Below are 12,828 nucleotides of genomic sequence, written 5' to 3'. Positions count from 1 at the left end.
CAGATACATTAATGTCTGGCGAGTCTTTTATTTACGCATGCAGTCCCCAGGTCAGTGAGAACTCCAGCGTATCCTTTGTTCGGGCACTTACTTAGTGTCGTTAGCCTAATCCGGGGTTTCTATTGTTCACTCTCCCATGTTTCCACGTTACAATATTCGTAGTATTATTTAATTTAAATATTAGTGTGTACAGCAAAATGCTTATGAAATGAAAAAAAAGCTTAAGAATCTTTTGATAATTATTATAAATATTTATAATAGATTTTATACGAAAGACCCTTTAAAGTCGACAATCTAAAATAAATTTTGTTCAGGTTATCTGTGATGTGTATGAATATTAAATTATTATTTTTGCAATATACTATATACTATATAATATACATATATATGATAATTATAATCAGACAATTTTAAGCTTATATATGTAAATTTTTAAACATTTTTTTCAAATTTATTATGAAGACATATTCTAGAATATACATACAAAGAAAACGTCACCTTTTGGTCAAAATAAATTATTTAAATCCGCTTAAAAAAATATTATATTATATTTCAAAGATGACATGTCATTCCACTCAAAGCTCTATTATTTCCGTTGAAGTGTTTACTTAGTCTTTTTTTTTCGTATACGAATTTTGAGACACCTTGTACCGTTTCAAGTGGCACAATGGACCCACGCAAGTGAGAAATAACACTTCATACGTTTGATTTATTTACGTTTAAACTCTCCAAAAAGAATTGTTTCGTCCCATTGTGAACACCAAAAAAAAAAAAAACAATACTGTGTTAGTCCGTTGAAATATTTTCGGGGGTTTTGTGATTTTAATGGCCATCGAATTTTGACATCTTACTAATACTTGAACGATGTTGATTTTGAGTATGGCGAATGTGTCAGTGCTTCCCAACCGAGAGATGAAAAATAATCAACGATAAAACCGAGCGCGGAATTCAATTAAATTAAACTGAAATATTCACTCGGCATAATAAGGTGATAAATAATAAGTGAGGAAAAAACCGGTATTTTTTACGTACGTATGTGTGTTTGTACGAATATTAATTCTCTCCGGGGTGTTAAATAGCTTTTATAAATTAAAAGCCATCTTAAAACTAGTAGCAGGGGTCCCGAACATTTGTCACCTGTCGTCAATTAACCAATGTTCCAGCCGATAGCTACTGATTAAATCTAGACCACCTGCGAACTGGTGGGCCACACCTGGCGTCTTCTTCGTCGTTGACGATATTACTCAAGTTGTATGTGTGTTTCTACATACATACATACATACATAAATATGGATACAAATATGTGTCTTTTGGTTCTATAAGTACCAATGTTATATTTGAATAAAATTATTTTTCAATTCTGCTTATAAATTAATTTTACAAGCTTTTTATTATAGATTTATTGGGAGATTACCTCTTCTTGTGTAGAATTCTAGGATGAGTCCATATCCCAAAGCACATAGTTATAATATGTAATTACATACATATGTATACTTACACATTTTTGTATAATATATGAACATACATAGGCTGTATAAAATCCAATCCGCTGAAAAAAGTATGGAATGCTGTATGCTGGGCATAACGAGAAGAGGTAGGAAACAGATTACGTGAATGAAAAGTATGACAAGGGTAGTCGAAATACATACATACATACATAGGTGAAAGTGTGAAGTGATTAAAATGGCAATGGGCGGTCACATAGCTAAAATAATGGATGAAATGTGGACAAAAAAGGTGAAAGGAAAGGTGAAAACATACAGAGAGATGCTTGTAGTTTTGTACATGTAAAAAAGCGCTCGTCCTACTCTAGTACGTCAAATCTGCATCGTCGCGTCCCTTGGCAAACCTCATGTTTTATTCTTGTATTGCCATATGTTTGGTTTAATAGATTCCCATATTTGAAAAAAATGGGAGAAATTTGAGGAAATAATAATATCGTACAAATCAATAATGGCATGAAGATACGCCTCTAACAGTTGAAATCCATGTACATGTCCCGTGCTGCACTTTTGAGTGTATTCTGACTATAAGAGTTGCCCAAAACAGAGACGAACGGAAGCTTGTTTGAGAGGCCTTCATTCAGCAGTGAATGGTGAATGGTTTTAAATAATGATGATATGTATAAAAAATGTATGCTTCAGTTTAGATTTTTCTGTAAAACTGAATATATGAGAATCGTACTCTTAAAAAAATATATTATTTCGAAATTTTCGACATTGCTTTGTAAAAATCATAAAATTAGCAATGATACAATTGTTTTTATTATTCAATACATCATTCTTGTTATATTCAAAGACAGTTCAATGTTAAAAATACCTTAATCAGTAGATTTGTGCTATAAATTATATCTTTTATATCTTAGACCACAAATATTTATATAGTTGTGTGTAATTTGGTATAGAAGGTTTTTTGTATATATTATGGTAATCATTTTTGAATTATCTAATAAGAAGGCAATTAATTTATTTTGTCTTTACCGTATACTTTTACGTTTGCATATAATAAAACAATATATGTATAGGTACATTCATACATATGTATGTATATTAGAATATAGTTTCGTGTTCTGTACTAATATAATTTATTGCGTGTATTAATGCAACACACCACCTATCGATTAAATTTTCATTGCAATTAATCTGTAATTAAAATCGTCCGGAAAGGTTGATTAATTATAAATAATGAAAAATAATAGTTATTAAAAGATGCTATCGATAAATTGAATCGATGCGAAAGCTCCTATGTATGTATGTACGTACATACTTGCAAGTACCTACACTTTGATATGTTGTAAATTAAAATTCATCGACAATTTTGAGCTTATAAGTGTTGATTAATATTCACCAAGCGTTCAACATTTATGGTATTCAATTGATTATTATTAAATTGTTTTTGATATATGGAAAAAAAATCATTTTTATTTCTTTTAGTTTAATCAATTTTCATTCCGTTAATTTGTTTTACTGTTATATTTATAACTCGATCCAAAATAAATAAATATATGTATATTGTACATATTTAAATGAACAAATAATAAAACAAAGGTATCTGTGTATATAATGTGATGAAAAAAATACCATTTAATCTACAATGAATTCTTTATTAAAGAATTTCCTTTGAATAGAAACAGTATAAATGTTTCAAATAATAATTATAACAAATAATAAAAAAATATATATATTTAATACAAGCAGTTCCATGACTTATTTTGCATATTGATTAATTTATGCCATCACTTAAAACGCTTTCAAATCAATCTGTATAAATCTAATCAACGCCCGGTACTTGCATACAATTTAAAATTAGTAAATGAATACATTATATTTTTATACACAAGATACATATGTATGTATGTATATATAATTAAATAAAAATTTTGGTCAGTAGCTTCGTTTGATTTAGCCAGTAACTTTGTTTTATTTGGTCAGTAACTTCATTTAATTTGCTTAGTAAATAGGTGAATAGTGAATATTAATATATTATTGGTAACTTCTTGATTGTTGTCTGTTCATCAAAAACTATTTAAAGCAATAAGTGGTTTACTGACCATTGATTTTTACCTATATAGTACGATATTATCACCAAATTTTGGTAAAAGTTATTGACAATTTATTGTCAAAAATTACCATTTAAAGTGGTGTCTTAAAAAATGGAATAATTTATATCGGTAATATTTATTCGTTTAGAAGTTTAATTAAATATAATATAAAAAAATATAAATACACATAAAAACTAAATAGAATGGGTAGAGAGCCTTCCCCTTATAAAGTCCTACCCCCACTCTTTGGAAAAAGTGCGCAGAAGCCACAAGCAGTATACGATCGTAGCGTGCGCATCTTTTCCGTGGAGTGGGGATGGGCCTTTACAAATGCAACCACTTAAATCACTCATTAGACAGATGTCTTCTCAATTTAATAGAGTTTTCTAACTCAAATCTAATATGCCTCACCTTCTAATAGGCTCATATAATCCACAGCGATTGACGTGCAATATACAAGCGGTCTCGCTCAAGAGTTTGTAACGAGAGTGAGTATGCCGCTTCGAGTCGGCGAATGGCAAAGTTAGTTAATCGGTAGGGGATAAAATAAACAAAATTATTTTATTGCATTTTACGACACAATAATTATATTGTTTATTTTATCTAATGACCACCATTAAGGGAATTATGACATCAATAAAATATTTTTTATTGCAAGGGTCGGGCCCGCTTTATGGCCGAACATCTTTCATCGTATCTGCCGCGTATTACTGTGAAAAAATGAAACGAAAAAATATATATACATACATGCATATATAAAGCAAAATGGCCTTATGACTCCGTATTTATTATGTTTATGTGCGTGTGTTATATGACCCGGTGTCGTAAAAGCGAGTATTTAACTAAAATGCCCGTCGCGCCGTTATAATTTAGATATCAAGAGCTTTTTAGACCGCAAAACACCTCGATGTGTGCGAATGTTGTTAACCCTTTAGGCGCCGAGGCGGCGAATCTCGCGAAAAATCTCACGACAAAATCGCGAAATTATTGCCGACTATAAAAGTCTATACTTTTATTATTTATTTTGCTTCACGCCTTCATACGGAAAATAAAAGCTTTTACGTTTTATAGTGCGTTTATATCATCCTTTTAATAATTAAAAAAAAAAATTAATAATCGCTGAAGAAATTTCAAGCTTTAACTGCACCGTTTTAAATAATATGGTTTGATAAGGGGGCAAAAGTACTTTGATTGCTTCATTTGTATTATATGCGTATGTAAAGTTTCGTTTTAATGTGCGGTCTATTTAGAGTGCTTTCACATTCGGTTTAAATACAATACTTAAAAAAATACTACTTAATTAAGCCTTTCTTTATTAAATAACATATTAAGCATATTATGAGCTTTATTTGATTTTAATACTACCACTATATTTTAAGAATGTTTATGTTTTAATTTAATATATTAAAATGAATTTTTTGCGTGTTGTATGTTGATTTGTGCAAAGAACTTAATTGCTTGTAATAATCAATTCTACAGTTTTTTACTTTATCTACATACTATGTATGTACGTAGTAACAATAGATGAACTTTTATGATCATGCGAAAATTCGAACTCGATATTTTGACTGATTCGAACTCATAATCGATCACTGATCACGTTTTAATGATCTATAAAAAAATGAGTGTGTGTCTGTGTATATTGGGGATATTTTTAAATTAAAATAATTAATAAACTAATAAAATTTGATCTATAAATAAAACGTGTAAAATATGTTTAATTTGAATAATGAAAGTCAGCCAAATTAATCTTTTTATTGTAATTCAAATCAATTTAAAGAACATATACCATAACCATATTATGTGAAACTTGGACATTGAACGCCAAGTTGCTACACAAATTCCAATGCACTCAAAGAAGTATGGGACGTTCTATGCTTGGCATAACGAGGAAATACAGGAAACGGAATACGTGGGTGAGAAGTATATAAATTAAAATGTGGGTCCATTCTTCTAGCCAGTGGGTGGACCACGTGGCTAGAAGAATGGACGAAAGGTGGACAAAATGCTAGAATGGTACCTGAGAGAATGCAAAAGGATAAAAGGATCAAGATGAGTAGATGAAATTAGGAAAATGTGTGGGGTGAGATGGATGAGAGTTGCGCAAATCAGAGACGAGTGGAAGCGTGTTGGAGAGGCCTTCATCCAGCAGTGGACGGTGAATGACTGTAGATGATGATGATATATTTCAAACGAAATTTACTCTTTAGAATGCACGCAAACTTAATATATAAATGATGTAAATAGTTGAAGATTTTCTAAACACAATCTGCTTTAGATCATCGACTTTAGAGAGTCTTTAATCAATATTATGTATTATGAGCCTTTATAAGAATTGTAAATAGGTTTTTAAACTCTTTTTCCTATTATGCTGTACATCAACATTAGAATAATATAATAATATGATTACTAACAAAATTAAATTAAAATTGTAAAATAGAAAATGACCAGTAGATCAGTAGCTATTAACATAGATATATGATGTATTTCGAACATAATTTAGTAATAATAAAAAAAAATTAAAAATCAAATGATAGTTGAAATTAGAAAAAAATCAACAAAAGCTTCTCAATTTTGAAATTTAAGCCTGATTAGAAGTATGCATATATTCAAATGGTAGCGTATGTATACGCGTATACAACATATCCGTTTGTACGAAGACTTCCGTTTAAAAATTTAATCCACCCTTAATAATTCGACAACCAATTTACCAATGACATAACCTAACTTTAAAAAACCAAACAAATATCGATATCGAAGTACATACGTACTGTTATTCTTTCTCTATTTAGCTATACAAGTATTATTGTAAGACGAGAGATGTTATGGACCTTTACACACAGATGTGACTCGGCGTCAAAGCAATCAGATCTCCAACAAAACACTCAAACCGAAACACAGTCATTAAGAGACAGCAGCAGCATGAATATTAACTAGCTTTTTGCGACAAGTCCGGAAGTGTCGAACCCTTTTGGGGCCGCTGCATCGGGAGTTGCATCGCGAATGTGCAATCAGTGGATACACGTTGCATGGCATGAGACTGCTTTTTCGCAAGCGAGACGGCCATTCGTCGAAAATGGCGCGTTCGCTTGTAAAGTGCGGGGGGTCTTGGCAATAATTAAAACATAAAGCGGTCCCACTTTGATGCGGCCCCGGAATGGCTTTATTGGGCCTCATTAGGATGGGCCGGCGGCCCGCCGTCCGGCTAATTGAGAAATTATGCCCAGCCTCGGATAAAACGGCCACTACTTCTCGTCTCCTTACTATTTTTATTATTGTTGTTGCACGTACTGTACTTAAAGCCTCTCTTGGGCTTTTTGCCGACGATGCTTTGAGAGGGTGAGGCGATTTCGAGGTGAGGTGTTTTCATGAGAATATATACCTATAGTGATATAATCGTTCATTTCCGGTTGTGGAAATGTATTCCCATCCGTTAAATGAAAGTGATTTGCCTTTGAAATGTTGAGTGGATTCATTTTTACTTTATATATGTACTTTATATTTTATTTATTTATTTTTTATTTTTTATTTAATTTACACCAAGAAGGCCTACTAGGTAAACCCAATGCACCTTCCTGGCCAAAGACAATTATATAAACATATATGAACACCATCCATATATACACAAATACTTGCACGTACATATACACAAATACACATACATACATAAATAAAAAAATACACATATATACATATACATACATACACACCCACACATATATGTATATATATTCACATATACATACATATACATATACACATACAATACATACATCCATATACTTAATCATATTATAGCTTTCATTCCTTTCCATTTCATTTGTTTATTTTGTATTTACCTTTTTCATTTGTTTTTTATATTTGTAAATTTCAATTTCTTCTTATATTCTATCTTATAACCTTTTCCAATTATTTTAATACTATAGTTTAATTATGCAATGTACTACATATTTTGTCATGCCTTTATTCTTTACTTTTTAATTTGTTTTCCTTATATTTATCTTTTTCATTTTTGTAAAAATCTATTATTGGACTCGGGTGTTACATATATTATTTATTTATTTTTTGTGTTTTTTATACCTATCTCTGTACATCCTGTCTGTTGATTTTTCAATTAATAAAATAAAATAAAAATAAAAATAAAATATACATACAAACATTATACATGCATATACACATAAACTTTCATAAAATTTCAGCTTAATATGAAGTACCACGATGAATTTATTGAAGATCTATCATCCATCTCAGATTTAATAAAGTTTTGGTTAGAATCTGTAAACCGGATGTGGTAATTTTTTTATATATTATACTTATAGAAAATATATAAATATTTTTGATTATCGTTTTCTTTTCAAGCTATTTCTAATGAAAAATAAATTTATTAAATACTGTCTTCATTGAGTCAATTTTCAATTTCAATCCACTTTAAAACATATGAAAAAACATCGATCAATTTCTTTCGTAAATCGATTTTTTGATTAGCTTTGAAAGAGTGTTTCATAAAGTAAGATATGTGTATGTAGGTGTATTTTCAAATTTATTAGACATAAATATATTTGGCTTTAATTAATCGTATTAAAAATATAATATGAAATAGCCGATGAAGATTATACTAAAGTGGGCCAAATATGTTCGCCCAATATTTAATATCAATTACTTTAAAGTGTATTACTCTACTTTTGAGAAATGCTGAAGCTTATACAATATGGAAAAATTGTTACAGTCCAAGGATAAATTAAAGAATAGCTCATATTTTACTGTTTAATATAAAATATGGAATCTTCAAATAGTTTTTTTTTATTAAATGGTTGTGAAATTATGAAAAATATTATGTGTCTAATAATTGCAATGTCATTAAATAGCAATTGAAATGAGAATAAGGTCAAAAAATTGTGTGTTGGTAGAACAGATTTGACTAAAAAAAAAAAAGGTGTTTAAGCTTAAGCGATTAAGACAACACAATTCTCATTTATTTCTATTGCATGCACTTTACTGTATATATTCATATTTGTTCTGTTTATAATTCAAAAGTATTTTGTGATTAATACTTTATGTTGTTAGTTTGCCGTTTTGTTTTGTAGAAACTGGCCCTGTACTAATTTTGCTTTTTTGTTTGTTTTAGGAAGAAGTAAGTAAAAAGCAGACGATGCTTACCATTCTACCCGACACTACCAAAAAACACTTAGATTTAACCCAACAGTTAGGTCTAACCGCAAGTAACGCATTTATGTAATATTTTTAATTTATTTTCAAATTCGCCTTTATTATTGTTTAATAATATGGCGGCTTTCGAGCATTTGATTTCCAAACTTTTCTCACGATCTATTTCTCCCAGTCGGCATAACGACCGATCAATCATTAATTAATTATACCAAATACCACTATAATTTTCTTCATTCTTCCGATATATAAATTAGTGCATGAGTACCTGATTTCGCACATATTTTACAATATTTAATACTACCAATTAAAATGGACAATCTAATGGCTTTAATTGTTGTGTACGTAGCTGAACATACCAACGCGTATCGCAAATATTAAGATAATTAATTTACTGCATAACGCTATATAATTTGATATGATAAATTGTACTATTGTGCAATAAAAAAATAATTCAATACAAGAGAAATAGGTATATTAATTACATATTAAACTGCATATTTTTATCAAAATTAAAAAAAATGATTGTATTGAATTAATTTAAAGTAAAGCTTATTTGAATAAGTGTGTTCATACATAGATGAGAAGTTTTGTGTATGTTTTTTTTGGTGTTGGAATTATCTCATTTTTTCTTGTGATGAAGACGCCTTCTCCTGCACGTGTGGATCCTGGCTCGTCAGTTGTCACGTGGTGTGATGTCTTAATCAACTTTTGGCCAATTATTGCAGTTAAATTGGTTAAGATATTGCATCGCGAGACACTCGACAAATGTGAACATCGTTTTTTTTAATATGTTTTTTTTTTTTTTTGCATGATGTAATCATAATAAACACTTCAAAAGTGGTATCAACAGTTGACTTCAACGTTAATTAAGTACATATATTGCTTATATATGTATGTTGTTTTGATTTATGTATGTAAAATAATAAAATTCGAAATAAAAAGTCAACTTTTGATATTCTTCATAATAATGCACATTGCATGATTTTTGACATTTTTATTTAAAGGTTTTATTTATTTTTGTGATTGCTCAGTGTCGTTTTAATCCCAAAATTCAGAACGAGGCAAGCAATTTAATTTATTTATTAATTCAAAGGGATTTATTATGAAAAAATAGTTTTTGACATATTATTATTATTTTTAATCAATTCAATTAAAATAAATGTAAGCCTATTTTACACAAAAAATGTGTATTTTATTGAAAGCTTTTAATTTTATTTTATATTAAATATTTAGACTAAAATGTGAAGTAAATACATATATTATATTTTATTCACATACATATAAATTGATGTCAAATTTATTATTAATATTAATGAGCTATTAACTGTCGTAAAATTAGTTAAAGTATCATTTTGTAGATGTGCCTCTCAGTTGCCAAATTGATTATTATTATTTTTTTTATTAAATTTACGTGTTCATATTTATTTATATATCTCAAAATCATGTGTATTTTTTATTTGAACGATTTGGCATCTGAGCGGTACGAATGTACAATAATGACAGATTAAACAGTTTTTTGCGTCATTTAATGACGATTGGTTTCAAAACAGGTCCGAGGACCAGGAGACCGAAGAAACCGCCGGGAGACCGGAGTCCTGGCACGAGAGACGAGGAGAAGAGACCCAGAACGGCCTTCAGCGGACCTCAACTGGCCCGACTCAAGGTAAAAAGAGCGAAGACAAGACCCAAAGCAAATTTTAAACTTACTTTGGTATTTATCTACTTTGTATTTTGCGTGCTCAGCACGAATTCGCAGAGAACAGGTACCTGACGGAGAGGAGAAGGCAGCAGCTCTCCGCCGAACTCGGCCTGAACGAGGCCCAGATCAAGATCTGGTTCCAGAACAAGAGGGCCAAGATCAAGAAGGCCAGCGGACAAAAAAACCCCCTGGCCCTCCAGCTGATGGCTCAGGGACTTTACAACCACAGCACGATCCCTCTGAGCAGAGAAGAGGAGGAACTTCAAGAGTTGCACGCCAGAGAGACGAGAGAGGCCAATGCGTAAAAGTTGATATGTATTTTAATTTTAATAACTCAAAGCGAAAACTCTTCTGTACGACTATTATTATTATATTATTCACAAGTGCAATAATTCTGAGGTCTCGAGGGAAAAGTGTTCAAATTGGATTCATCATTTTTTTCGATACTATTAGCAGCGACTTAGAAAACGATACCATTCAAATCCTAGATAGTTTATTCACTAAAATATGATTTTTGTAAAATATGGATTTGTATACAAAATTTATTTAAAATATCAAAACAATAGCTATTGAGCAAATAAGTATACACAGGCCCGGCCCGAGGGTATAAGGCGCCCCCAGGCAGATTGGTTTCAGCGCCCCCCCCCCTTCTTTAAATTTTTAAAAAGATTTAATTTTAAAAAGATTGAAAGTTCTTGAAATTTTATGTTGTAGAAAAATATATTAAGACAAAACAAAAAAAATAATTAAAATTTGTTATTCAAAATAGGCACTTTTTGTGTATAAAAATGAAATACAATAAAGATAACTATGAATAAATCCGGTTATGAAGATATTAATTTATATTCAACAATGAATTGAAGAGTTTTATACATTGACATTTCTTCTTTCGAATATGATTGTCTAAGATATTTAATTTCGTGAAGCAAATCCGTCCCTGATATATATATGTATATATAGTTTCAGCGGTATTTAATATCAAATACAATTCCAAATTACCATTTGTACCGACTACAATTTGCTGTTTTACACATTTTATTCGTGAGTCGTTGATATTTAACAGTCAACTTCCTGCATTACTCGTAAATTATAATATTTTACAATCAATATTGTTACTTTGAGTAGAAAAATAAAAAAAAAGTTGAATATAGAATGTTTTATAAGTTCAAAGAAAGCCAAATAATTATTTTTTTTATTTCTTCTATTTAATAATCATAAAAAGAAAAATGGGGGGCGCATCGTAGCGCCCCTTGTCTAGCACCCTAGGCACTTGCCTAGTCTGCTGCACCTTTGAGCCGGCCCTGGGTATACATAATTGGCATTTGAAGTTGAAAATAGTTTTTACAACTTCAAATGCCGATTACTTCCACTACCCACTACTTATAGCAATATAGCTAGTTTAAAAGTGAAGTCCAAAAGATAGAGCATTTAAAATGAATTTAAATAAATATTTAGTACTGACTAGTATTATTTGCATTTTAATGAATAGCTACTGAGGATGGGTTATGACCGTTAGCTTACATGAAATCAAGATCATTGTGAAATGATCGTAAATTTTAGTGGCTTCATAAATTGAATTGAAAATGTTGAGCATTTTTACCTTGAAACAATAGAAATACTTAAAAAAAAATTGAATTAAAAGTTTTATATGAAAAATATTTAAATTAAGTTTGAAATCTCATTCGAAATCGTTCTCCATACATTATTCTTAAAACGATACTCATACATAATTTTCAATGTTATATTTTAGTCAAAAGAAAAAATGTGAACTTTAGTTAAAATTTATGCAATACTGAGTGGTACAAATATAAATTATAATAATAAATTAATTTTTATATATTTCTTTTCCTATATAAATATTATTGTGTAAAATATGTAATACAAATTAGATTGTTCTTACGTATCTATGAATTGATTTGTATATAGATTTTCCGTCGTATATTTTAATGATCTACCTATTATTTATTACTTTTTAAAATTATACGGCCAATTTTGAACTGTTATTGCAATGACTTCGATATTAAAAAAAAAAATAGCTTTTAGTTGAATTTATTTGTATTAAAAGTTCAGTATTATAATTTTAATATTTAAACAATTACAATTAAACTTTGATTTACCAATAATTCAATATGTGTTCATATTTATAAAAGATAATCTGTGCGCAATATCAAATTTTTCAATTTCATATTAAATTAAAAACAAAAAATACACATACATTCACACAGAGAATAAACAATCAACATGTATTTATTGCAAAAGCCACTTATTTATATACTTGACTTGTACATAATCGAATTTTATTGTTTTAAAATCTAATTTATTATTGTTTAACAGTGCAAAAGTGTTTTTTTTGAGAGCGAATTTTTTGCACTTTTACTATTTGATTTTTTTTTTTTTTGATAAATCTTATATAAAATAAATC

The 12,828-nt window shown here is 29.6% G+C and overlaps 1 protein-coding gene across 2 annotated transcripts in view; it reads left to right on the top strand.

Annotated features, from left to right (window-relative positions):
* The window catches only part of LOC143919637 (uncharacterized), a 79,671-nt gene extending 68,051 nt beyond the window's left edge, over nucleotides 1-11,620 (top strand). The window contains exons 2-4 of one of the 2 annotated variants that reach the window (XM_077442047.1): nucleotides 8,667-8,672; nucleotides 10,258-10,370; nucleotides 10,451-11,525. In XM_077442047.1, coding sequence (XP_077298173.1) covers nucleotides 8,667-8,672; nucleotides 10,258-10,370; nucleotides 10,451-10,711 — 380 coding nt within the window. In that variant the 3' untranslated portion in view covers nucleotides 10,712-11,525. Of the gene's footprint in view, nucleotides 1-8,666; nucleotides 8,673-10,257; nucleotides 10,371-10,450 lie in introns of both variants that reach the window. The other variant, XM_077442046.1, reaches the window with a different exon arrangement.
* Nucleotides 11,621-12,828: the final 1,208 nt, after the last annotated feature.

The sequence above is a fragment of the Arctopsyche grandis genome, chromosome 12 (genome assembly GCF_051622035.1).
Source record: "Arctopsyche grandis isolate Sample6627 chromosome 12, ASM5162203v2, whole genome shotgun sequence".
Lineage (NCBI taxonomy): Eukaryota > Metazoa > Arthropoda > Insecta > Trichoptera > Hydropsychidae > Arctopsyche > Arctopsyche grandis.
This window is presented reverse-complemented; position numbering and strand designations above follow the sequence as displayed.